General features: G+C 42.5%; 1 protein-coding gene across 2 annotated transcripts; it reads left to right on the top strand.

Annotated features, from left to right (window-relative positions):
- Positions 1-55: 55 nt before the first annotated feature.
- On the top strand, positions 56-27,324 carry LOC142210398 (interferon-induced very large GTPase 1-like). 2 transcript variants are annotated; one of them, XM_075279506.1, is made up of 4 exons: positions 56-132; positions 10,216-10,475; positions 19,032-26,261; positions 26,952-27,324. In XM_075279506.1, coding segments are annotated over exons 2-4 (7,452 nt in total). In that variant the 5' UTR covers positions 56-132; positions 10,216-10,255; the 3' UTR covers positions 26,954-27,324. The 2 variants fall into 2 exon arrangements, with proteins under 2 accessions (XP_075135607.1, XP_075135606.1); XM_075279505.1 differs by having other exon boundaries at positions 19,032-27,324.
- Positions 27,325-27,887: the final 563 nt, after the last annotated feature.

Raw genomic sequence — 27,887 nt, 5'->3', positions numbered from 1 at the left:
GAAAGTGAATTCTCCGGCTATAAATAGAGCAGTGAGCTGACAGATTCAGCAGAGCTGTGGAAGAGAGGGACCATCGCACATCTAACAGAGACCGCTGCACATCTAACAGAGACCGCCGCATCTGGGAGGGAGGTAATGTTCTATCTCTATGGCATCATATGTACTAGTACTATAAGGAGGATTTTCTTCTCACATATAAGATCTGTGATAGATTAGATAGGAGATGGATAGAAAGATCTGCATACAAATGGGTGAATACATACACTACTTGTTTTCACTTTATACTGAAGTGCTGCCTTTTTAATTCTTCTGTATTTTGAATCCTTTTTGCCTAGATTTTGGATTTGCACCCAGGAGTTTATAGAATGATACTTTTATATATATCATCTCATTAATGTACACTCAGCCCCATCTTGACAGATACAAATCAGAAATGTAGATATGTTTGCAAGTTTATCTATGAAATAGATATGGGATAGATAGATAGATAGATAGATTGTTCTGTCCCCACATGAAGGCAAATGAAGATGTAACTAATAGTGGCCGTGTGACTTTCCTACCTTCGTATCCAAGCAGAGAAGCAGACCAGACCGGCAGGAGCTCAGGATAGATGGATTCAAATGTAGACACAATGATATGATGAACCAACGTGGGTTTATTTGACCCAGGAACAGCGACAAGCGATAATACATTACTGTAATAGCCTTGGTAGTAGTGGTAGTGATGCAATCCTGTTGGTATCTTTCCTGAGCCTAACTGCTGGTCAAAAACTGATGCCTTCACAAGCCCAAAAATAAGCAAGTCCTGTCACACAGCTATGAAGAACTAAAATGGCTGCAGGGAGTGACATGGACCAGGGCTTGCCTAAAACCACACCCAGAGAGAAAAACTTTATTAACAAGAACAAGGGCGTGCAGCATGCAAATTCTGGCCAGCAGATGGCAGCAACAACAATGCATAGAAATAATATGAGAAGGAATTAGTAATACAGGACATTTAACTAATAAATATGAGAAGAAAAGCACATAGATAGATAGATAGATAGATAGATAGATAGATATGAGATAGATAGATAGCAGCGCCGCACCTCCCATGAGGCAACCTGAATCGACTGCTTCAGGCGCCGCTTTGTCAGGACCCCAGGGAGGGCGGCATTTTTGCTTACCTAAGCCAGTCCAGGACAAGCTGTCCTGGACTGGCTTAGCACCAAGCGGTGGATTTTGGAGGCCGCTGAAGCAGCCCTGCTCCAGCAGCCTCCCCTCACGCTCAGGCAGAGAGCAGGTCCTCTTCCTGCCTGCGAACGCCGCTAAGCCCCACCCATTTGCTTTGCCACGCCCCCTTCACTCCATCACGCCCCCTCCACTCCGCCCCCTCCTCCCAGGGGGGAGGGGCGGCTTTCTGTCGTTCGCCTCGGGCGGCGAAAGGGGTAGGTTCACCCCTGATAGATATGAAATAGATAGACAGATATATGATACATAGCTAGTCCTTTGTGTGATTCACTCTCCATCTTTAGGTATATGTAGTGATATTTATAGTTAAAGGGGTTGTCCCATCTCAAAGATCCTATCTATACTGGTATCTTATGTGAATTGAAGACTTTTCCAAACTATATTGCTTTAGAAATGCTGCTTTGTTTGCCTGGTATGTGAACTTATTCCTCCCATTGTTTGCACAGCATTACCATAACCGTAAACCTGTGTGATAGGACAAGTGACATCACTCACTGCTCTGCTGGCAAGACAATCTGTTCAGCTAATTGCAGGTTGCTGATAAAGCAGAGTTTGTTATCTCCATATGTAAATAAGCAGATAACACTTCTCTACAAGCATGTCCATATTATCTGATTTGCATAAGTATTGTGATACCTCATAGTGACATTCAGCAAGCTGGGGGAGGGGTGGGGAGGAATACAGGAAGTAAGAAGAAGAGACAACAGGAAGACTGCTGAAACACTGAAATGGGAAAACCCCTTTAAAAAAAAAAAAAATTCTATTAGGTACATTAACCCCTTCCCGACATTCGCCGTAATAGTACGGCGCTGCAGGGAAGGGCTTCCCGCAAACCGCCGCACTATTACTGCGGATGCATGGTGCGCACACAGAAACTGTGTGCGCACCATGCACAGCGGGTGTCAGCCGTAATACACGGCTGACAATGCCCTGTAACACCCGCGGTCGGAACCGGGTCCGATCGCGGGTGTTAACCCCTGAGATGCCGGCGATCAACATGACCACCGGCACCTCTGGGGTTTCGTTACAAAATGTTGCCGATCGGCACCCCCCGCGCCGGTTTCGGGGGGTGCCGGTGTTCGTAGGGGGCAGCCCGGGGTCTGATCAGTGACCCCGGGTCTGCCCCATCACTTACCCCGTCCTCGTACCTGGTTGATCCTGCCGTAAATGAAGCTGTCAGCCTGTGCGTCTACACAGGCTGACAGCTTCCTATACAATGCAATACACGTGTAACACGTGTATTGCAGTGTATATGTAGTGAAGCGGTGATCAGCAGATCACTGCTTCAATCCCCCATGGGGACAGAAAAAAAAAGTTAGAAAAAGTAAAAATAAAAAAGTTTAAATAAGTTTAAAATACAATAGAAATAAATAAAGAACCAAAAATCCCTTTTTCCCCATATAAAATGTTTTATTATGTAAAATAAAGAAAAATAGAAAAAAACATTACATATTTGGTATCGCCGCGTCCGTAATAACCTGAACAGTAAAATTAAAACATTATTTAACCCAAACGGCGAACGGCGTAAAAAAAAAAACGTAGAAAACCGCACAAAATAATGATTATTCACCACCTTTCCCTTACAAAATGTTCAATAAAAAGTAATCAAATGGTCAGAAGAAAACCAAAATGGTACCAATAAAAAGAAGAGGTGTTCCTGCAAAAAATAAGCCCTCAACCAGCTCTGTCTAGCGAAAAATAAAAATGTTATGCCTTTCAGAAGATGGCAATGCAAAAATAATGATTTTTTTCCCTAAATTGAATTTTATTCTGCACAAATAGCAAAGCATTAAAAAATAAAATAAATGAGATATCACCGTAACCGTACCGACCCGCAGAATAAAGGTAACATGTTACTTATGCTGTACGCTGCACGGGGAAAAAAAATAAATGCTAAAAAGCAATGCCAGAATTGATGTTTCCTTTTACATCCCACCCAGAAAGAGTTAATAAAATGTAGTCAATAAGTTACAGGGCCCAAAATGGTGGCATTGAGAAGCACATCTAATACCGCAAACACCAAGCCCTCATATGGCCACATTGCCAGAAAATAAAAATAAAAATCTAGCTTGTGCAATGTGAAGACAAAAACCCCAAAAGTCGCCAAATCATTAGGACATAAGTGACTGCGACTAGAAGGAAATGTATAAGCTGTGCGAGCGTTTTCAGGGGACACCCCATATTTAGAGCTTATGAGAGATAATACAGCAGCGCTGATCCCCCAGAATGCCCCTCTTCCCCGTCCGTGTCATAGGAGCTAGTGGGAAAATAAAATAGGATTTGGTGTGCCCAATTTACTCCGCACAGCTTACACATTCACTTCGGGGTTACTAATGCTCACTACATCACTTGATAAATTCTTTGAGGGGTGCGGTTTTCAAAATGGGGTCACTTTCTAGAGGTTTCCAATGTTTTGACACCTTAAGGGCTTTGTAAATGCGACATGGTTCCTGAAACTGATCACAGCCAGATCTGCCCTCTAAAAGCTCTTTGGCGTGCCTTCCCTTCTGCGTCTCACTGTGCGTCTATATATTAGTTTACACCCACAAGTGGGGTACTATGGTAGTCGGGAGAATTTGCCTAACAAATTGTGGGATGCGTTTTCTCCTTTAACCCCTTGTGAATGTGCAAATTCTAGGGCTAAACGAAAATATTAGTAAAATAAATTCAAATTTGAAAATTTCACCTCCATTTTGTATTAATTCCTGTTAAGCACTTATAGGGTTAAACTACTAGGTATATGTTGTTTTGGCTTATTTAAGGGGTGCAGTTTTGAAAATGGGGTGATTTATGGGGGGCTTTAATACAAGGGTCTTTCAAAACGCCTTCATAACTGGATTAGGCCCTTTAAAAAATGGGTTTTGGAAATTTCTTGAAAATTTTGAATATTGCTGTTTCACTTGTAAATCTTATAATGTCCGTAAAAATTAAAAGGGCGCCTAAAGTTTGATGCCGACATAAAGCAGAGATCTGGAACATGAGATTTATGATATAATTTTGGCGGTCTGACTATCTGTATGCAATGCACATCATTTCAAACTTTATAAAATGCATATTTTTCAAAATTTCCACCAAATTTCCAATTTTTTCATAATTAAACACAAAACATATCAACCAAAATTTACTACTAACATGAAGTACAATGTGTTATGAAAAAACTATCTTAAAATCACTTTGGTAAGTTAAAGCGTTCCAAAGTTATTGCCACATAAAGTGACACATGTCAGTTTTGAAAAATTGAGCTTGGTCAGGAAGTCAAAAAGTGCCATTGGCGGGAAGGGGTTAAAACTGATGAATTGTGGCATAATAATTATTATTATTATTATTATCTAAAAATTTATTTTTATTTAGATGTTTTTCTTTCTTTTTATTTATTTTTATTTGTTTCTTTATTTTTGGGGATAGTGACGCTTCTCCATAATATAAAATTTGTTTTCGATCCCAAAGGCTAGAGGGTCAGAAGGATAACTCAGTCTAACACTGGATTGAGCTGTCGCCAAAATGTCTGATATGGAGGGGTTGGGGCTTGAGACCCCCATTCCCACTATACAGCCTGGTTGAGCATTGTACAAATGGGGACGTATTGCCACGCAGGAGGTTGATGTTCCTCATTGAAAATTATTCTAAAATAGACTTTTGTCGTCTTAATATATATCCCCCAATATTATATATATTTTTATTTATTTATTTTAATTTATTTTATTTCATTATTATTTATCATTTATTGATTTAATCATTTGTACTTATTATTATATGTATATTGTTTTGTTTCTTGTTTAGTTTTTTTAAAATATATGACTGTTGTTTGGTGCCTATTCAGATCTTTGTCTGACATCTGCAGTGCACTTATGGGCATTTTGCCAGCACCTAATATGACCACTATGTACGCAGAGAGGTTCTGCACATGTGTGGACACACACACGCAATAGCTGCAATGCAGTCCCTACATAGTAACACTGTCCTGCCATGTGCAGCAGTAAGTGAATGCTGAAAACCCTACATGTGGCTTTTTCATTGGCAAAACTTATATCAAGTACCTTACAGTAAGCGGATTGTTACTAATACATTGTATTAATATCTCCTGCGTTCTATATGAGTTTGTTTATACTCTCATTATTATTCTAGGAATATTATTACAGCTTTTTGCACTTCTTACCTATGCTATATATCCCATTGGATTTCCATATGACACATATATGCACTGATGCTTTTTGCACTTCATAATATTTGGATATTTGTAATAATTATATTTGATTGTGATAATTACACTGGGTGTAGCACATCCTATATAATGCTGCTTGTATCATTAGGTCACTGTTTCCAGTTTGAGGGACCGAAGCGTTGAATATCTTAGAATAAGGCACCAACTTGAATTTGTATTATTTGTAGTGTTGCCAGTAGAGATGAGCGAACAGTGTTCTATCGAACACATGTTCGATCGGATATCAGGGTGTTCGCCATGTTCGAATCGAATCGAACACCGCGTGGTAAAGTGCGCCAAAATTCGATTCCCCTCCCACCTTCCCTGGCGCCTTTTTTGCACCAATAACAGCGCAGGGGAGGTGGGACAGGAACTACGACACCGGGGGCATTGAAAAAAATTGGAAAAAGTCATTGGCTGCCGAAATCAGGTGACCTCCATTTTAGACGAATAGTGGATTTCAAATCCGGGTCATATGAGAATGTGAACTTTGTGACTATGAGACAGGGATAGCTGTACAGGCAGGGATAGCTAGGGATAACCTTTATTTAGGGGGGAATGTTATTAAAAATAACTTTTTGGGGCTCTATCGGGTGTGTAATTGTGATTTTTGTGAGATAAACTTTTTCCCATAGGGATGCATTGGCCAGCGCTGATTGGCCAGAGTACGGAACTCGACCAATCAGCGCTGGCTCTGCTGGAGGAGGCGGAGTCTAAGATCGCTCCACACCAGTCTCCATTCAGGTCCGACCTTAGACTCCGCCTCCTCCAGCAGAGCCAGCGCTGATTGGCCGAATTCCGTACTCTGGCCAATCAGCACTGGCAAATGCATTGTATTGGCGTGATGAAGCAGTGCTGAATGAGTGTGCTTAGCACACACATTCAGCTCTACTTCATCGGGCTAATAGAATGCATTGGCCAATCAGCGCTGGCCAATGCATTCTATTAGCTTGATGAAGCAGAGTGTGCACAAGGGTTCAAGCGCACCCTCGGCTCTGATGTAGCAGAGCCGAGGCTGCACAAGGGTTCAAGCGCACCCTCGGCTCTGATGTAGCAGAGCCGAGGCTGCACAAGGGTTCAAGCGCACCCTCGGCTCTGATGTAGCAGAGCCGAGGGTGCACAAGGGTTCAAGCGCACCCTCGGCTCTGCTACATCAGAGCCGAGGGTGCGCTTGAACCCTTGTGCAGCCTCGGCTCTGCTACATCAGAGCCGAGGGTGCGCTTGAACCCTTGTGCACACTCTGCTTCATCAAGCTAATAGAATGCATTGGCCAGCGCTGATTGGCCAATGCATTCTATTAGCCCGATGAAGTAGAGCTGAATGTGTGTGCTAAGCACACACATTCAGCACTGCTTCATCACGCCAATACAATGCATTAGCCAGTGCTGATTGGCCAGAGTACGGAATTCGGCCAATCAGCGCTGGCTCTGCTGGAGGAGGCGGAGTCTAAGATCGCTCCACACCAGTCTCCATTCAGGTCCGACCTTAGACTCCGCCTCCTCCAGAAGAGCCAGCGCAGATTGGTCGAGTTCCGTACTCTGGCCAATCAGCGCTGGCCAATGCATTCTATTAGCCCGATGAAGTAGAGCTGAATGTGTGTGCTTAGCACACACATTCAGCTCTACTTCATCGGGCTAATAGAATGCATTGGCCAATCAGCGCTGGCCAATGCATTCTATTAGCGTGAACTGAGTTTGCACAGGGGTTCTAGTGCACCCTCGGCTCTGCTACATCAGATTGCTACATCTGATGTAGCAGTGCCGAGTGTGCATCAGATGTGTAGTTGAGCAAAACTGACTCAGCACTGCTAAGTCTCTGCATTCGCATAGGAATGCATTGGCCAGCCTTCGGCCAATCAGCGCTGGCTCTGCCGGAGGAGGCGGAGTCTAAGGTCGGACCTGAATGGAGACTGGTGTGGAGCGATCTTAGACTCCGCCTCCTCCAGCAGAGCCAGCGCTGATTGGTCGAGTTCCGTACTCTGGCCAATCAGCACTGGCCAATGCATTTCTATGGGGAAAAGTTAGCTTGCGAAAATCGCAAACTGACAGGGATTTCCATGAAATAAAGTGACTTTTATGCCCCCAGACATGCTTCCCCTGCTGTCCCAGTGTCATTCCAGGGTGTTGGTATCATTTCCTGGGGTGTCATAGTGGACTTGGTGACCCTCCAGACACGAATTTGGGTTTCCCCCTTAACGAGTTTATGTTCCCCATAGACTATAATGGGGTTCGAAACCCATTCGAACACTCGAACAGTGAGCGGCTGTTCGAATCGAATTTCGAACCTCGAACATTTTAGTGTTCGCTCATCTCTAGTAAGGACCTTCTGTGTGTATACGTTGTGAGTTATCCTTACACCCGGTGTTCTATAGAGATGTTAGATACAGAGAAAGCCACAAGTGTCTATCTGGACTAACAGTAAATATGAGGACACATGAAGAATAGAGCAGAGAATAAACATGAAACACAGCAATACTGACTCTATGCAAAGGGACAGGATAAACAGATCTTAACATCACACAAAAAACCCTACTAAAAATCCAAACTCCCAAGCAGTAAAAGACTAGGGCTTACTATTAGAGATGAGCGAACAGTAAAATGTTCGAGATTCGAGATTCGTTTCGAGTAGCCCCTCAATATTCGACTACTCAAATCGAATATCGAACCCTATTATAGTCTACGGGTGGGAAAATGCTCGTTTCAGGGGTAGGCAACATTCGATCAAATTATACTTACCAAGTCCATGAGTGAGGGTCGGGCTGGATCCTCCGAGAAGTCTTCTCCGTGCAGCGTCTCCGCGGCGTCTTCTGGCTCTGAATTCACTCTGCCAGGCATCGGGCCTGGGCAGAGCCGACTGCACATGTCCGCACTACAAGCGGGCATGCGCAGTCAGCTCTGCCCAGGCCCGATGCCTGGCAGAGTGAATTCAGAGCTGGAAGACGCTGCGGGGAAGCTGCACGGAGAAGACTTCTAAAGGTAGGAGAAGAACCAGCGTTGATTGGCCGACTGTATAGCATTCGGCCAATCAATGCTGGTTCTGCATCGAACTTTTCCATTCGAATAGCGAGTGGTACTCAATCGAGTACGAGTATTTCGAATACCGTAGTATCCGATCGAATACCTACTCGATCGAATACTACTCGCTCATCTCTACTCACTATGCCTGAAACAGGCTATGCTTGGAACAAAAGTGCTCAGATACTTTCCAATAGGTATCTTGAAACTCAGAAGATAGCAGCAATTCCAGGCAGAGAAATATCTGGAAGACAAAGGCAACTGAAGTTTAAGACTGGCAACTGACAAGATGCAAAGTGGAGTTATATAACCAGGAGCAGGAATAAACAAAAAGTGAATTGGACAGCAGTGCTCTGAACTGCCCACAACCTGTAATGTGTCAGCAGCACTGCAGAAAGACTTATCTCCTTCAGAAGGAAAGACACATTAGAGCACTGAACATCGATGTAACTCATTGCATGATCAACATGTGAGTGCTACCGCAGAGACCACATGCCTAGTGTGAACATTCTCCTGCGCGTCAGACAATTCATGCGCAGAATGTCGCCCAGACACCCCGCGCCCGAACCTAACAGGCTGAGACTGTAAAGACCAGGCCATAACAATGGCATGCGAGCTGGTCCCATAAATGCTTGATTGGCAAGCCAACGACCAGATGGGTTGTTGGAAGTGTTGCAATGTGGCAGAAAAATTACTGGGAAACCCTAGCTGTGACTCACTCTACAGCAAAGACAGGATTGAAGCAATCACCACAAGGCCTTCATACTCCAACCTGACCAGAGTCAGATCCAGGAATGTAGCTTTAGGAGGTGCAGAGGTAGTAGTGACTATTGGGCCCTATATCCTGAGAGGGCCCTAGCAGACCCTCTGCACATAAAATAAACCACCGTTCTAAGTAGCACAATGTCAGTAGGGGCTCCATTACAGATTTATCATCAGGGCAAATGAGCTTCAATATATACCTCATAAGATCCCAGGAAAAACATGTATTTGTCACAAAAGACAACTTGGTTCCAGTCCTCATCAGTCCAGGTTTCTTGTTCATGACACCACTGCAAACAAAGGCAAAGGTGGCTGTCTGTCAAAGGCAAGACATGTGATGGACACCGTAACACAAAACTCACTTCTGGTAAGTGCCTGGAAATGGTTCAGATAGAGGGTTGTGAAATTTAGGTGCCATCTATGTCTGCTAGGTAGACAAGGAAACTGTGGGAGCTATAAACAATAATCTCTACTAGTGGTCTGTCTAGGTTGTCCACACCTCCTAACAACTAGGTGAAAACAGCCTAGATGACAGGCAGTTTGTTGAAAGAACCATCCTGCTTCTCTCAGTCCAGTGATGAAGCCCCTCTCAAAATCTGTCAGCTGAGCAAAATGTCTTCAAGTACATGGTAGAGGTATATCTAGCTGTTCATGATTTCTAAATAAAGGGTACACTACCAAAGAGTAGCCTCAGAGCAGGGGAAGCAAGGTATCTAGGGTATCTGGTTGACATAACTGCAATCTGATATTCCATCTCTCTATCTATCCATCTTGTGTCTTTATGTGTATGTCTAATATCTATCTATCTTTCATCATACCTGATTTATTCTATATTTTTCTATCATCTATCTATCTATCTATCTATCTATCTATCTATCTATCTATCTATCATATCATGTTAAACTCATATATGTTTATATATCTACTTCAGTTGGCTGTTCACTGCCATTTGTTATTTGCCATATCTGCCATTTCCTCCCATCCTCAGTATTTAATTTCTTTTCTACAGCATTGAGCTTTTCTGGAGGCCCTGAGGGTATCCGAGCACCATGAGCCACGTAGAGGATGAGGAAAAAGAGAAGTGCCACGTAGAGGATGAGGAAAAAGAGAGGTGCCACGTAGAGGATGAGGAAAATGAGAAATGTCACGTAGAGGATGAGGAAAAAGAGAGGTGCCACGTAGAGGATGAGGAAAACGAGAAATGCCACGTAGAGGATGAGGAAAAAGAGAAATGCGCCAGAGAGGATGAGAAAACTGAGACTACCAAAGGTAAAGTCCAGTTCTGTTTCTATTCTGTTGACGGTCATTTCATCTGCTCTCTACCTGTATCTATACAACTGGAATCCACTCTTTTACTAGATCATCTTGATCTTCTGTAATACTCGGCACTTGGTATCCCACATTCACAAATAAGCTATAGTGTATGTTATTTTTATTTTGTTTTTATTAAAGGGAATATTCCAGTTCATTTTATTGACAGCCTATTCTCTGTATAGGCCATCAATGAGAGATCAGTGTGGGAATGTAACCAGAAACCACCAATCAGCTCTTTGAAGGGGCTATGGCGTACATTTGAGCGGCAGGACCTTTTAAGTACTTATGCACACCGCTTGCTTCATAGTGGCCCCAAGATGTGATAAAACAGCTGCTATAAAACAGATGACAAGTGAACTGCCTTGGCCCTTCAAACAGCTGATCAGCGAGGTCTTGGGTGTTAGATCCTCACTGATTTCTTTTTTGATAATCTGCCTAGAGGATAGGTCATCGAATACAAGCCAAGGCCCCTAATTTTACTGCAAAAAACTGGGAAAGCTTATTGACTCGAGTATAAGCCTGGGGGGGAGGGGGGGGGAATACAGCAGATACTGGAAAATTTCAAAAATTAAAATAGATACCAATGAAATTACATTGGTATCTGAGTTACTGAGTTACTGTTCTGTGAGAGACATGGAGATAATAATTATTACATTAAACGTTATTAAGGCACTTTATTATTACCTCCATATGTCTCACATATTAGTAACCCTTATATGGGGCAAACAGGGGTTAATTTGAGGGATATGATGGGGTTAACTGCTATTAATATGAGGCACATGGAGTTACTAAAACTAAATTAATAAACCCAAATGCCTGACATTAATAGGAATTGTAACCCAGTATGTACCTGTGTGTTTTACTTTCACTTTATTGTATGAGTTCTCCTGGATGCAGACACAGGAGCAGGGACCTGAATGGGGGAGTGTCCTATATTATTACTGTAGCAACCACTGAAGGTCACTCCCCCTTCACTTAATTTATGAAGGTCCTTGCAGTCTGTGCTGCCTGACTTGAGTATAAGCTGAGGGGGGGCTTTTCCAGCTTAAAAACTGTGCTGAAAAAGTCGGCTTATACTTGCGTATATATGGTAAATGACCTGAAAAAACTAATTTAATTTTATTTATGACATTCACTGTGCAGATTAAATAATGTTTCATCTTTATGGTATGGCTTGTTTCGGATTTGGCAATACAAAATGTATTATCTTTATATGTTCAATCACGCAAGCGCAGTTCAATTTTATGAACGTTGCATGCAAATGCTTGCCATTCAAAAAGATTTCTGACTCCATATGTATCTTGTAAGTACAGATTTGTTTTTTAAACATCCATATACATTAGAGGACCGTTACTAATATGAGTCTATATATTTATTTATTTTTATATATTTCTATATTGTTAATCCTTACATCGTAGAAACTCCCCTAGAGGAAGTGACATCACCCAATTGTAGATCTATAAACTGGTAAATTAGCAGCCTGATTTATGCTCCTGTAAATTGTGAACTTGAGAAAGGGGTAAGAAAACCCCAAAACAGGTTATGCTGTCTTGCTCTTTCAATAAATATCCTTCTTTTTGGAGTCTTATAATCTCCTAAGTATATTTGGATATTGGCTAAGGTCATGGTTCTGCATTGTCTGCAAAGGGGAGGAAATTCATCAACTTGCAATTTTACAGCCCGGTTTGTAGAAGATCCAGCTAGAGGGGGCGCTCTCCTGGATCTGATCATCTCTAAAAATACGAGACTCATTGGAAATGTCAGTTAGTGAAAACCTTGGTAATATTGACCATAATCTATAAAAAGCCTATAAATCACTTAAATTGTAAAAAACAAAGGCTGAAAGTTAGAGAAATCCTTAAACTTTAAGAGACCCCATTTCCCCAGGTTTAGGGTTGCTGCTCAGGACATAGACTGGGAGCAGCTGTTGCCAAATAATGATGCAGTGGTTAAGTGGTAGACATTTATATCTACATTGAACAAGTATATAGTGTGGGGAATCGCTCAGGTAGATGCTCGTAGCAGTGCAGGAAACGACACAGACACTGAATTGCACACAGTTTTAGGCTTTATTCACATGCATTGCATAAACTTGCCTCTTCAAAGGCACAAATAACCAAAACAAAAACCTTCTCTGCTGAGAGCTAACTAAACATAAGGAAACTTTTCCTTGTCTATACAAGAGCCTGGCTACCAGGCTCCCACCTTGGTAATAACAAGTGATTATGAAGATAATCTTGTTTCCCTTAGTCCTAACAGCGGCACAATGTGGGGTATTTCTGCCCCTGTGTGCTGGTAGGACAGGCGGATATTTAACTAGCCAATCAAATGCGTGGCAGGCCCTATAAGAGGACACAAGAACCTCCCCTCTGCGTGTAAATACAAAAGTACCTCCATAACATTTATATACAGTTTTATACATAAGATATGATTCCCAGGGTGGGAAATCTTGTGCCGCTGTTAGGACTAAGGGAAACAAGATTATCTTCATAATCACTTGTTCCCTGTCGTCCATACCAGCGGCACAATGTGGGGATATAGCAAGCAGGTCCCCAAGATGGGTGGGACTAGCCCATGACCGAACTTAAAACGGTTTGGGCAAAGGCAGTGGAATCTGCCACTTGGTCCTTCAGGCGGTAATGCCGAATGAAGGTGGATTCAGATGCCGAAGAGGCAGCTGCGCATATTTGGTCCACAGACAAAGCACTTCTTTCTGCCCGTGAAGTGGACACTGCTCTGGTTGAATGGGCATGAAGGAAAGATGGAGCCGACAGCCCTTGGGCGGTATAGGCGACTCTAATGGTCTCGTAACCCACCGGGATATTGTAGCTTTGGCGGCTTTGGCGCCCTTGTTTTTCCCCGTGTAGCTGACCAACAGGTTTTCAGTCCGCCTTAAGGGGCAAGTGCGCTGCAAGTAGATCTGCAGGTATCTAACCACATCCAGCTTGTGCCAGCTTTCTTTTTCAGCAGAAGGGAAAGGAAAAAATACTGGAAGGGAAATCAGTTGGTTCCTGTTTACAGCAGATGGCACCTTGGGACGAAACACAGGGAGGAACCTAAGCTGTACATGGTCAGAGAAAAAGGTGGTATATGGCTCCTCAGCGGACAAAGCTTGTAGTTCAATAATGCGTTTGGCAGTTGTGACTGCCAATAGCAGCGCCATTTTGCCGGTTAGCGACTTGAGGGAGACTTCTTCCAGAGGTTCAAATGGCTGGCCACATAGGGCGTTCAGGATCGGAATAAGGTCCCATTGGTGAACAGGGGTGTTTACCACCGGTCTCAGCCTAGTTGCCCCTTTAATAAAGGTGCTCACTAAGGAATCCTGAGACAAACGCCTCCCCAGATAGGCGGACAGGACTGCTACGTGTACCTTGAGTGTGGCCGCAGCAAGACCTCTGTCTAGTCCGTCTTGAAGGAAGTCCAGGATCGCCTCCGTAGGGGGATCGGTGGAGTCCACTTGATGCAGCAGACACCAGGCATTAAAGGTGTTACCTATTCAACGGTAGTTCCCGTTAGTCGAATCTGCTCTGGCGCTAGATAGGGTCTTCAAGACGGCTTGTGACAGTCCTCTATTCCTCAATAGGGACTGGTCAACCTCCAGGCTGTCAGGTTGAGTCTCCTCAGATCCTGGCATCTCAGCTCTCCTTGGGTTACCAGGTGTGGGAGAAGGGGAAGCCTCCAATATATGCCCTGACTCATTTGTATGAGCTGAGAAAACCAAGCCCTTTTTGGCCAGAATGGGATTATGGCTATTCCCGAGGCTTGGTCCTGTCTTATTTTTATCAATACCTTCGGTATGATTGGAATTGGAGGGAATATGTAAAACAGCCTGAACATCCATGGGATGGACAGGGCATCCACCGCCAAGGGATTGTCCTCCTGGTACAGAGAGCAGAAGGTCCCCACCTTGGCGTTGAGTCGGGTAGCCATAAGATCGACCTCCGGGAGACCCCATCTCTGGATGATCTGTTGAAATACATCTGGATTGAGAGACCATTCTCCTGATATGGTAATACCCCAACTCAGCTGATCCGCTACTATGTTCAGGGAGCCCTTTATGTGAACAGCGGATAACTGGACCAGATTCTTCTCTGCCCAGGCAAATATGAGATTCGTCTCTCTCAGCAAGGTTGGTGACCTGGTGCCCCCTTGTTTGTTTATATAGACTACCACCGTTGTATTGTCTGACCGGATTTTGACAGACTTGCCTTTCAATTCTGGGGCAAAGTGTACTAGGGCCAGGTACACTGCTCTGAGTTCCTTGAGATTGGATGACCCCAGCTCCGGACATCTCCATCGTCCTTGTACAGTTTTGTCTTGACAATAGGCTCCCCATCCCCACTGGGATGCATCTGTTGTCAACAGGGTCCACACTGTCGGGACCGTGGACCTTCCGTCTTTCAGGTGTATCCACCATTTGAGGGAAAGACGGGTAGCGGGAGAAAGGCAGATCTTCTTGTAAAATCCCCGTGGAGACCTGTTCCAGGTTCTCAACACTTCCATCTGCAGGGGACGCAAATGCCATAAAGCCCAAGGGACCGCCCTGGCCGAGGATGACATCAGGCCCAGGACTCTCATGGCGGTCCGGATGGTTACCTGCCGAGTGCGCAATAGGAATCGTGCACTGGCTTGGATTCTTTCCTTCCTTGGACTGGAGAGGAAGATCTGCATCGCTTCTGAATCCACTATAAATCCGAGGAATTTTCTTCGGGTGGATGGAACGATTTCGGACTTCTCCCAATTGATAATCCATCCTAACTCCTGTAGGAAGTTGATGGCAAGGTTGAGCTGCTGGAGGAGGGCAGCAGGAGACTGAGCTTTCAGTAGCCAGTCGTCTAGATAAAGAATGATGAAAAGACCCTGAAGTCTGAGGGTCGCGGCGACCGGAGCGATCACCTTGGTGAATACCAGTGGGGCGGATGTGATGCCGAATGGCAGAGCTGTGAATTGATAGTGCTCCCTGTGGCCGGCCATAGAGACGGCAATCCTGAGGAACTTCCTGTGGAAATGAGCAATGGGGACATATAGATAGGCGTCCTTCAAATCGAGGGTAACCATCACCTCTCCTGGCTGAAGAAACACAGCCACGCTATCCACGGTTTCCATTCAAAATGACCTCTTCCTGATAAACCGATTGAGGTAGCTCAGATCTATTATCATCCTCCAGCCCCCGGTGACCTTGGGGACCAGAAAGACGGGGGAGTAGACTCCCAGACCGTAGTCTGAGGCTGGTACCTTCTCCAGGGTGCCCTCGCCTTCAGCAGATACTGCAGGAAGGTCCCTGACACCAGGCCAGCCAGCCTTTTAATTCTGGCTGGCTGGAAGTGGGTGGAGCCACAATCAAAGCTGGTGAGGCAACCTGCCCAGACAACTACCCCTGTAATCAGGGGTCTGCAAAGATATACATCCCCCCCCCCCAAGAGGCCCTTAACCCGGGCACTTACCCCCACATCTCCCCGTCTTTTCCGGCCTTTAATAAGGCCTGATTCTCCCCTGAGCGAGCGGCCGCCGGCGCCAGGCCTTTGCCATGGCGCCATGATACTTCCAGCGAAACCGGAAGTGCGCGCTTACAGCGGCCGGCGGGGAACAGGATACACAACAGTGTGGTTCCACACTGGCTCCCAGCATTCCAAACCCCAACAGTTTTTTTTATCCCTAAATCATATGAGGACTTAATGTTTGTGGGGCAAATTGTACGATGTCCTGGGAGGCTGGTAAAAAAAATTCAGCAGCACTCTTGAATTTTTTTCCCGCTACGGTGTTCACTTTACGTGAAAAATATTTTTAGAAGATTGTAGACTGGGCATTTTTGGATACAGGGATACCTAATGAGTATGTGTTTCACAGTAATATTTTAAGTTTATATGTACTCTAGGGGATGGGGGGGTGATTTGAACTTTTATTTTATATATTTTTTAAACTTTTTAGAAATTTTTACTATTTTATTAGGCCCACTAGGGAACCCGAACCTGCATTAATTTGCTTGCAAGGCCCATCGACTGCATTACAACTGTTAAGCAATCTACAGGAGTTTCGCTACATAGACCAGCCTCAATCGCTATAATGCAATGACAAACCTGGGAGCCAGTAGGCTCTCAACTGTTAGAGGAACAGGTCGGTGTTACGGTTCTGTGTGTATATATAAAATAATAATTAACACAAACAGAACCGCTAAACTGCAGAACACTGCAGTGAGGTCCACAAGCCCCAGGGGAAGGGGCGGCCGTGTGACTGAAAAGCTAACCACCAGTTAACTGCACTGGTAGTGATGTTGTGCAGCACCAATGTGAACAGGCTGCAAGAGACTCTCTCCAGTTAACTTCACTGGGAAAGCGTGCCTGTGTATAGCAGCTTGAGTGAAGCCAAATGAAGCCTTGCAAGATGCACCTGCTAATTACAGCAGAGGAACCAGGCCCTAGCAAATGCTTCACTCTGTTACACCAACAAGACTGCCAGGGGTTAACTTCACTCCTGGGCAGTCACACTAAAACTCCTTAACCTGCTAGGAGCTGCAAAGCAATTAGACAGGGAATAGGCTTAACTGATTCCCACAAGCAGAGCCAAGGAATACTAACTTGGTCCCTAGACAACTCCTGCCATTAACTGGAACCTGGCCCTAACCTCCTGTCTCAAGGTATTTCAGTCAAAGTGTGAGCACCGGGCGGGCGTCGGCTCACACTATTTAAAGGCTAGTCCCCCCCCCCAACAGGGGTGGTGGCATGGCGTCACCGATCATGCTCAGTATGGCAAAAATGGGACTTAGCTTCTGAGCAGCCCCAAAATGTCTGAGCATGCTCAGTAGGGAAAGAATGGCACAGCCTCTGAGCGGCTCCAAAATGTCTGAGCATGCTCAGTGGGCCGAAAGCTGGACTTAGACTCCAGACACCTCCCTGCACAACGCCGAGGGCGAGGTTTGGATTGGCCTGCAGGTGGTGCTATGCGCTGGATGGGAAGCCTGCGGGACCACATCCTAACAGTCGGTTCCCACGATCTTCCCGCACAGGAGCCAACCTGCGATGGTAAGGGGCCGGCGGGGCCTATTTTTTTTTCTTTTTTTGGTGGGGGAAAGTCCTGAAGACAATGAAGAGGGCATTATACTGTGGGGGGGGCACAAACACGGGAACAGTATGTTCACTATGGGGTCCACAATAAGCAGGAATTACACTGTGGGAGAAACAATGAGGAAGTGGTGGCTACAAGGTATAGCTGTGTAAATGCATTGGTTTTTTTTAGGGAGAACACATGCGTAGGGGAGATGTCAGTAGATTGTGTGGTGAGTGACTCGCTCTTAAAAGTATAAAGGTGAAGTCCTTTAAAGTGGGACTTTGGATGGCGTACTGACAGTGGCAAGTTGGCAGCAGTTGAAAATATATAGCCCCTGGCTTCAGAGCCTCACTCAGCATTACCTTGAAGCAGTGTTTGACCTAAAAAAAAGATGACATGTCCACTGACCCAATTTTACCAAGAATCACACATTTCTCATCCTCCCTCTCCCGATCACAAAATCCCTGACTTCAGCTCCCAGCATTAGTGAGGGGGTGACCAAGTCAGAGGACTCCAGTACACACTGTAGGCAGTAGGTGATCTCGGAAGTATGTAGAGAGCTATACAGGATGTGATTGTATAGCAATAATTAACCCCTTCTCCACCGCTATTATCAGAGAAGACATACAGAACTAACAAAGTACTTTCCAGCACACTACAGTAAAATGCTGTCATTCTGTTTTCAGAAAAAACTAACTCACATAGTAACTCCAGTGACACACTCATTGTAGAGACTTCTGGACATGTAGGCAATGGCTATATGCAGTGCTAGGCTCAGGTGCCTAGGGCCCACCAGTAAAATTCATTCTTGGGACCCACTATACAGCTATACACAAATATAATCATTGACATATTCCTAAAATACCATCAACATAAATGTAGTAGCTTACTACCCTTTCCTCTGATTGCTTCTATCCTTAGGTACTTTCCGCAGTCTGCTGCCTGCCTACCTACCTGCCTTGAACTAGAGCCCTGTTAGTTCTGTGAGCCTGGAATATAGGTCCACACAGCAATAGATGCAAGGCAGCAACAAATGGCTGCAAGACAGAAAAAAGTGTCTCATCCATCCTCTTTTCTGAATTTAGGCCTATAAAGGAGCAGTATACTGTGGGGGGCTAATAAAGTGGACAATTACTGTGCAGGGGACTGAAAGGAGGCAACATGTGGGGGGCCTGTAAAAAAGACAATTCCAGTGTGAGGGGCTGTAATAGGGGCTATATACTGTGTGGGGTCAATAAAGGGTAACTTATACCATGTGGGGAATAAGTACATGGGGTGTTATATCGTGTTGAGGACAGAAAAGGATGCATTATACCGTAGAGGGGCCAGGCCAAGTGAAAACATTGCTATGGGACCTCATCATTACTACTTATGTATTGACTTTAAAAAATAATGAGTAAAAAGATGTTAAATCACTTTTTAGCTTATCACTATGATAAAATAACCTCTTCATTTTTTTTTTCTTAGAAATGTCTGAAAAGCATAATGAATTGAAAGAATGCCAGGCTGATATACAGCTCGAGAGTAGACTTGAAGATAATGGCTTGGAGCTTGGGTACTGGCTAAAGGAATTAAAGGAAATAGGAATTACAAATATCCAGGCCTTACAATATGTCGGGACCGAGGACTTCTCAAGTTTAGAGAATAAGATCCGGTATCCTTGGGAAAAAAAATCTTTATGGAATCTATTTGGAATACCAGAGAGCGGTACAAAGATCGCTGAAGTACAAGAGAAACAAGCTCAGGTCCTCAAAGAGAGAAATGAAGAAGCATCTAAAATACTAAAACAGTTAAAAGTATTAAGATCTAAAAACAAACGTCTTCAGGATAAAGATGTTTTCCAAAAAGTGGAAGAAATGCAGAAACTTCTGGAGATACCTACTGAGAGCTCGGTACCCCCAAATAAAACCTTAGGAGAGCTGGTGGATTACTTTGAAAAACAACATTTTCTCCGGGTTGAGGCATCTTCAAAAACAGATCATTTCACCGATAAAGAAGTCATTAAAAATTCTTCAGCAGGACTGGCCCTGGAAGGAATATTCTACACCAAAAACATACAGGACTATTTTAAGAATCGAGAACAACTTCTTTGTGTTCCAGAAGACTTTCATCTGCTGAGTCCAGAACAAAGTCCATGCTTCAGTCAAAAAGAATTTTCCTCTCAAGAAGGAGAATATAATTATAAAAAAACAATCGAGAAACTTGGTCTAAGCTTCAGTATGTCACTTGCTTTCATTATTGAAGACTTTTATCTAAGTCTTGGCATAGATGGTGGTATATCCTCAATATCTGAAAATTCAACCAGCTCTTCAAGTGACCATACTTATATTAGTGCCACCAGGTACAACTATGTCCCTCTGGCTTCTTATTACTTCACCCAAAACCAGCTGAGACTTTCAGAGGGAGCACTCAAAGAATTAAAAGAAATTGAAAAGTTAAATTGCATAAGCAAAGATATCGAGATTATAAGAAGTAAATGTAATGCTTTTTTTCAAAGGTTTGGCTCCCATGCAAGCCTTGGTCCTATACATTTTGGTGGAATATACTGGATGAAAGCATCTATGGAAAGAGTTCATAAGAACAATATTAATGAAGCAAAGACATCCACACACAAAGCATTAAATGTCATCATGAGTGGCTATGACGCTGAAGCTGCCGGTGATATTGCTGCTTCATACACTGACACCAGCGGTTCTGCTGATAGGTCTAAAAAACTTGAACTTAACTCACAAGTTGAGATATCTGTCAGCACAACTGGAGGACCACTTGATGCCGACTCTCTGCCCCATTGGAAAGCTGGACTTGTAACTAGTAACAAATCCTGGAGTGTCATCGATCGGGGTTTTCAGTTGATTCCAATATGGAGAATCATTGTGTCTAATCACAAAAATGAATTCGCAGATGTTGTGAAATTGAGCTCATGTCTAATGGATTCCTACAAATCACTGACTGGACTCAGTTCTGAGATGATTGTTGGTGAGCAGCTCCTCATCGCCTTCGATGAAACCCAAGTCTTCATGAAAGGTGTAAAATCCTGGGATCCAAAAAATGCTAAGACACATTTAAATGATTTGCTTGGTTTTAAAAAGAAAATCAATGGACTCACAAAAAGTGACAGCACCTGGGTCAATGTGTGTCTTTCAGATAAAAGCCTTCAGACTTTCTTAGTCAACGTTGCAGAAACATATAAGTCTGATTTCTCATATGATACTGACATCATAAAAGACCTAATGCAAGAGCTCCTGGACCCTCATATTTATTCAACTGAAGATTTCCCAGAGGCTCGACTTCTTATGAAATGGATTTATGATTCTGAATATCATAAACTTGATGTTGTTGACATTTCTAATTTTACCGAGCTTTGCAGTGTTCTGCAACAATCTAGAGATATCATCCTACATGTAACTATGGATCCTAAATCATCCAAAGAAGAAGTCCACAAAACAAGAATCAGAGCTGTGTTAAATATAAGCCTCTCATTATATTCCTTTCTAAGAATCCTGAGGAACACGGGACAGACTGAAACAGAATTACTGATTCTCTGCATTGCTAACAACTCTGGGTATTGTGTGGAAAATCACAACTTCCAAATAGTGTTAGGACATAAGGAAATTGAGTTTCTGCAAGATCATTTAGATGAAACCTATAAAGAATATAGAAACTTGAAAAATCAAAGTGGTCAATGGGCTCAAGCGTTTGTCCTGTATACAGGTCTCACATCCATGGGTCAGTACAGCGAAATATCTTCACAGCAGAAAACAGAGCGCCTCAATTTTATGATAAAACACTTAAGTAGTTCTCTTTTTCCTGCTGTTAAAGACATTCTTAACCAAAATTCAGGAAATTATGAAGTCATACAAAATAAACTGAGAGCCTACAGTAATGGAAATGCAGTTCAAGAAGATATTCAAGCCCAGGATCTTGTAAGACAGTTAAGTCAACTGTACCAGGAAGAAAAACCATCCACAGAAATCTTAGACATTGTTGACATCAGTAACAACAGAGAAGACTTTGTAATGTTGCTGAAGGACCTGGCCCTTGAAAAGTATTATCCACAGAAAATGAAGAAATCTGATTTTCACACCGTCAGTAGCGCCATGTTGTCAGGAGCTCAGCCGTCAGAGAATGGAAAACTTCCAATTTATTTCTTGCAAAAACTGCTAATGATGGACTATAGTGCCAGATATGTGCATTGTGAGAATAAAGGTGAAGAACCACAGCCAAATACAGGAACCATGAATGATGACAACACAATTGGTTCACCAGGCAATCTCATACAAAATTTTTTTAGTATAAATAAAAAAATTACTGAAAAACACATTGTCAACCAAGTTCAACATATTCATCCTATGGACGTTCAGATGGCAATCTTTCATTGTGCTGATGACTTTATGAGACAATATATCTACAATAAACTCTCCTTCTGCCAGTTCGCTCTTCCTATTTTAGTACCTGATCCGAACACAAAATCTATTGGATTCCCACTATGGGCTTTTCAAGATGTTAAAAAGCAATGGAAGACAAAACATGGAGATGACACCAAGAAGAGTAAATTGAATGATACATTTATTAAGGACACTGCAGCTCCCATAGTGTCTTTTATCCGTCTTGGTCCATCTGCTTTTTCCAAGTCCCAGACAATGAATTGGTTGATGAGTAAACATAGACATGACATCTTCTACCATCGACATTGTGAAGGAAGCACCAAAAACTCACTACTGATGGATGGAGTCACAGAGATTGCCTGGTACTGTCCTGGTGGAAGAGAAGATGATGTATTTGATAATTGTACTGCATTTCTTAATCTTCATGGAGATGCCAGAGACCACAGTCCACAGCTGGAGTTCATACAAGAAATTTCTTCAGTCCTGGTAATAGTCCTCACTGGTTCTGACTTGGAGGATAGTAAATCTGCCAGTGTAATAGAACAGCTGATAACATCGGCTAAGCCATGTGCCTTTTTACTGGTAGATGAAGAATTAAGTGACTCAAGGACTCCTCATAAATTAAAAATTGGTGTAAAAGACAAAAATGAAGCTGAACTGATAAAAGAAGTAAGGAGAAAAATACAAGAATTATTACTGCTTCAGAAAGAAGTGTATTCCCTAAACCAGTGCGCTACTTGTGCCAGAAGTCATGGATTTACCATTGACGAGGATAAAGTGCAATGTAAGGTCGGCAAAGAACAAGCTGAAACACTACTGAAATTACTAAAAACAAAAGATCTATCAGATAGGAAAAATACATTTCTTCCATTACAAGGTGATCTGTGGAGACAGTGGTGCAGAAAAGACAAAGAGATGAATCGATTAGGAGGAAAAATTCATCTCACTATTGAGCAACAGAGAAGTGACATTGAAACTAAGAAAGAAGCATTAAGGAGAGAACAACTGAAAAGAGCAATTCCTCTCAATATCTTCATGAAAGATTTCTTACAAATTCTATATTCTAATGAGCAAGGATCAAACATGTATTTTCTTCAGTGGTTTAAGATGTATTTAGATGAATTGTCCTTACAAGATCTTTCAGGTCTATATAAAAAATATCATTCTTTGTGGTTGAAGGTAAAAGAAGAAAAAGAAGTAGAAAAAAACAAAAAGAATATAGATAGAAGGGAAAAAAAATTACAAGAACTCTCAAATCTGATCAAGGACTCAATGCTTGGACTTGAACATGTTCTTCGGGAACTGGGACAAATCTATGAAGCTTTAGAAGCAAACACTCAAGATCAAGTTATTAGCAATTTGCCAAAAATTGGTGCCAATCTCATGATTTGGGGATATCCCATAGAACTGATGGATGGTGATGCTGCACATGTCCCTCTAAAATGGATTACAGCTATTCTTCATGAACTGAAGGAAACATTGGGAGATAAAAAGTTATTTGTCCTGTCAGTGCTGGGCATACAAAGCACTGGGAAATCCACCTTACTCAATGCCATGTTTGGGTTGCAGTTTGCAGTAAGTGCTGGCAGATGTACTCGAGGAGCTTTCATGCAGCTTGTGAAGGTTGAGGAGGAGCTTCAGAAGAAATTGAACTATGATTATGTCCTAGTTGTGGATACAGAAGGACTAAGATCTGTAGAGTCATCCAACAAGAATGGGTTTAACCATGACAATGAGCTGGCTACATTTGTAATTGGCCTCGGGAACCTCACTCTGATCAATATCTTTGGAGAAAATCCTTCTGAAATTCAAGACATGCTTCAGATAGCTGTCCAAGCCTTTCTGCGAATGAAGCAAGTGAATCTTAATCCAAGTTGTCTATTTATCCACCAAAATGTTGGAGAAATCACAGCCAATGAAAAAAATATGAAAGGGCAGACATGTCTGGAGAAAAAATTAGATGAGATGACTGTGTGTGCTGCCGAGCAAGAGGAATGTGATGCCACCTGCTTTAATGATGTCATCAAATTTGATGTTCGCACTCATATTCATTATTTTGCCCATCTCTGGGAAGGTGACCCCCCAATGGCTCCTCCAAACACAAGATACAGCCAAAATGTACAAACCCTTAGAAAGGTCATACTTGATTCAGGGAAGTCAAACTACAGTATTTTAAGTATCTCAGACCTTAGCAGACGTGTCACTGACCTGTGGAAAGCTTTGCTCAATGAGAATTTTGTTTTCAGCTTTAAGAACTCTCTTGAGATTGCTGCCTATAACCAACTGGAAGTGAAGTACAGTCAATGGCAATGGGAATTGCGAAAACACATGCTGACGCTTCAGAATGAGATCAATAACCAAATCCGAAAGGGAAAAATAAAATTCATTGACGTGATATTGATTAATGAAAAGATAAATGAAGTCTACAGCGCAGTGCAGGAAGATATCAAAGTGTTTTTTGACGAGTCTAAAGAGAAAAATATATTGGTTCAATGGAGAAAAAATACAGAAACCAGAATAGCTGTTCTTAAAGATGAACTTATACAGGAGGCGAAGGAAAAGGCAAATGAACTGATCTCGTCTACAGAGAGGAACAGAAAAATTGATGCCAGGAAAAGAAAATACGAAGATGAAATTTATGCTAGAAGCAAAGAATTGGCTCTATCCTTGAAAGGACAAAATTTAAATGATGAAAACATAGAAAAAAAATTTAACATATCGTGGAATTGCTGGATTGTAGAAGTAGCCGGTGACGTGGCTCCTCCTCACTCACCAGATATTCAAGGAGATTTGGATAAAATACTTTTAGATTACTTCAAAAAGGAAGTCAACCTAAGCAACACAATCCGTGAATCTCATAAATGGAAGAATGTAACAGATGAATTTTCTAATTTTGTTTCAAATAAAACTAAGTACTACTTTATGAGTGAGACTCTTTCAGATAACAAAAAAGCACAAATAAGCTATGTTGGGAATATTATTAAACAGCGGATAGATGAGTATATTGATGAAAAAGAGCGAAAAAAATTGGATTATCAGAGAAGTTACTTTCATGAAATATTGGAAATAATAAAACAAAAACTCAATACCATGTTTGACAAGAAGTTCAAATTCCTCTCAGACTACATTCTCTATGTGTCCCTCTTCTTATGCCAAAAAGCTGTTCACAGGTTTGAAAAGCTTTCGGCTGCCTACAGAAAAGCCAATGAACCTGTAGCTTATCTGGAAAGTAAGTGGGAAGAATTCTATACAAGTTTTAAAGTTTCTTGTGAAGCAAAACTAGAAGTGGCTTCATTGGCTGACATCATCTCCAACACGATAAAAGTCTCCTTCCAGGAAGCCGTATATGAGAAGTCTGCCATTGATGTGTCTAATGACATGAAATGCAACTACCCAGCTCTGAATGGGAACAGGTCCAATCTAGAGCTTTATCTCCTCAAGTCCTTGGCCGAGAAGGAAAGTTTTGAAAATTACCTTAAATATTTCACAGATCCAAAATCAGCAGTAAAAGACTTCATTAAGGAATGTATTGAGGACTATATGAGGGATACAAGAAGACTATCCGATTTTCTACACACCAATGTGGATGAATATAAGACTATTGTATTAAATGCCATTAACCAGTCAACTGTAACGAACACAGAGAACAAAGGCATCTTTGATTCGTGGTTGGACGACTTCTGTTCACAGCTTGGAAGTAAATTTAGCCTATCACGTGATGACTTGAAAAGTGTGAAGTATCAGTTTCAGAATATAACAGAAATCGAGTTTCTGAAGGAGGCCATGACCCAGTCTATGGACACTGTGGTGGAGATGTGTAAAGAAGAATTGACAACATATGATATGGACAGCTGTAAAAAGAAAATGTTTGCAATACTAACTGAGAAACTTCCTGGATGTTGGGAACGATGTCCGTTCTGTGGAGCCGTTTGTACCAATACTGATTGTCAGGGCAGCACAAAGCACCAGGCCCAATTTCATCGTCCTGCTAGCTTTGGAGGACGTACACAGTGGATGTTCAAGCATTATCTTAGAACAGATATATGCTCAAGTCTTGTAAGTAGTTATGCCATTTTTATGGCAAATGGCCATTTTACTCAAACTTACTATAGAAATTACGCCAAAGCAGGACCCCCTTACAGTGACTGGTCCATCAAACCAGACAACTCCGCCTTATCTTACTGGAAATGGGTGACCTGCAGATTTCAGTCTGACATAGAGAAGTGGTATGATCTGTATTATGAAACAATCCCTGAACAGTGGCAACAAATCAGTAAAGCCAATGCGATTTCAGAGATTGAAGATTACATTTGTAGTGGGAAGCAGGTGATGATATGCGCAGTAACTGCACCGAGCAATGGAAGAACAATATAAAACAGTTTAATAAAGAAAGGTGGGGAAGGGAATGAGAACGGGAGAGAAGGTAAGAAATAAGTATACAGTAGCTAAGCAAAACGTATAACTTCAATATGACAGTGCACACTACAGATTGTGGTAGTTACCCCTGTAGTGTCCTTAGTTAGAACCTGCATGCATTGACTAGGAGAGGCCTCTCTTAAAGTAAGTCAGTAACATGGTGCACCGTATCAATCTTCCAGGCAGGGGCCTGCTTTATCTTCCAGGCAGGGGCCTGCTTTGTCTTCCAGCACACAAAGCTGTTTTAAAGCTTGACCGAGCTGTATGGCCCCTCACTCTACTCACACTCCAACATACCTCTGTTTATAAGCTGACACAAGGCAGGAATACTGAAGTCTCTCAGGGCCCTTGTTTATCAAAGGAAAGTCCTTAGTGGGCACAGTAACCTACAGCAGGTCCTCTTAGCATGACGTGTCTCCTTCTGCCTGCAGCTTCCTGTATTCACACCTTTTACCTCCCTGGAACATACCATTTTTCTCTGAGCTGTAAGGGGGTTCTTTTGTGAATAGCTTTGCCCTGCAATTTAGTCTTTCGGCAGCAGAAGATCAGACAAATGACAGTTATTCCACAAGCCCCTTACACATAGAAAGTAACTAGAACATCCCTGTCCATCAAGTATCTTCAGCTGTGAATATTCACCTGGTGACATCAGGATGGACAGCATCAGTAATGGGATCATTCTTGGCAATGCGTTTCACCCTGGACTATGTCGTGTATACAGTACAATATAACCCTATAGAAAACCTTTGGAGGGAGTTGAAAGTCCGTGTTGCCAAGCGACAGCCCCAAAACATCACTGCTCTAGAGGAGATCTGCATGGAGGAATGGGCCAACATACCAACAACAGTGTGTGCCAACCTTGTGAAGACTTACAGAAGACGTTTAACCTCTGTCATTGTCAACAAAGAATATATAACAAAGTATTGAGATGAAATTTTGTTACTGACCAAATACTTATTTTCCACCATAATTTGCAAATAAATTCTTACAAAATCAGACAATGTGATTTTCTGGATTTGTTTTCTCATTTTGTCTCTCATAGTTGAGGTCTACCTATGATGTAAATTACAGACGCCTCTCATCTTTTTAAGTGGTGGAACTTGCACTATTGGTGACTGACTAAATACTTTTTTGCTCCACTGTATATACAACGCCAATCACATTAGACATAACTGTTGACAATCTGATGTGTGCCGGGGCAGATATATGAAGAAAGAAGGACCAGGCATGTTGTAATTCCCATCAGGAGGTGTCTAGATGCGACAGAGAGAGGCCACATAACATAAGGACTAGAAGTCTTACAAGATTCCTATAGAAGGTTGGAGGGTTAATCTGGTGAAGATCCAGATATTTATAAAAACATCCAACTGAGTAAAACCAATATATCTTATGCTCAGTATATATATATATATATATATATATATATATATATATATATATATATAGGCTGTAGGGGTGGAGTATGACAAACCACAGTATTGCGACAATTCATGTGCCATGTCCACCCACTTGGACCTGACGA

Source organism: Leptodactylus fuscus, chromosome 6, assembly GCF_031893055.1.
Source record: "Leptodactylus fuscus isolate aLepFus1 chromosome 6, aLepFus1.hap2, whole genome shotgun sequence".
In the NCBI taxonomy this organism is placed as follows: domain Eukaryota; kingdom Metazoa; phylum Chordata; class Amphibia; order Anura; family Leptodactylidae; genus Leptodactylus; species Leptodactylus fuscus.
The sequence above is the reverse complement of the archived record's forward strand: the minus strand, read 5'-3'. Positions and strand labels throughout refer to the sequence as shown.

Bases quoted from the DNA above. Each gene is read 5' to 3' on its own strand.
- LOC142210398 (XM_075279505.1), top strand. From the start codon at position 10,256: ATGAGCCACGTAGAGGATGAGGAAAAAGAGAAGTGCCACGTAGAGGAT. The intron at 10,476-19,031 runs GTAAAGTCCAGT...TTTTTTTCTTAG, and splicing joins GAAAACTGAGACTACCAAAG to AAATGTCTGAAAAGCATAAT.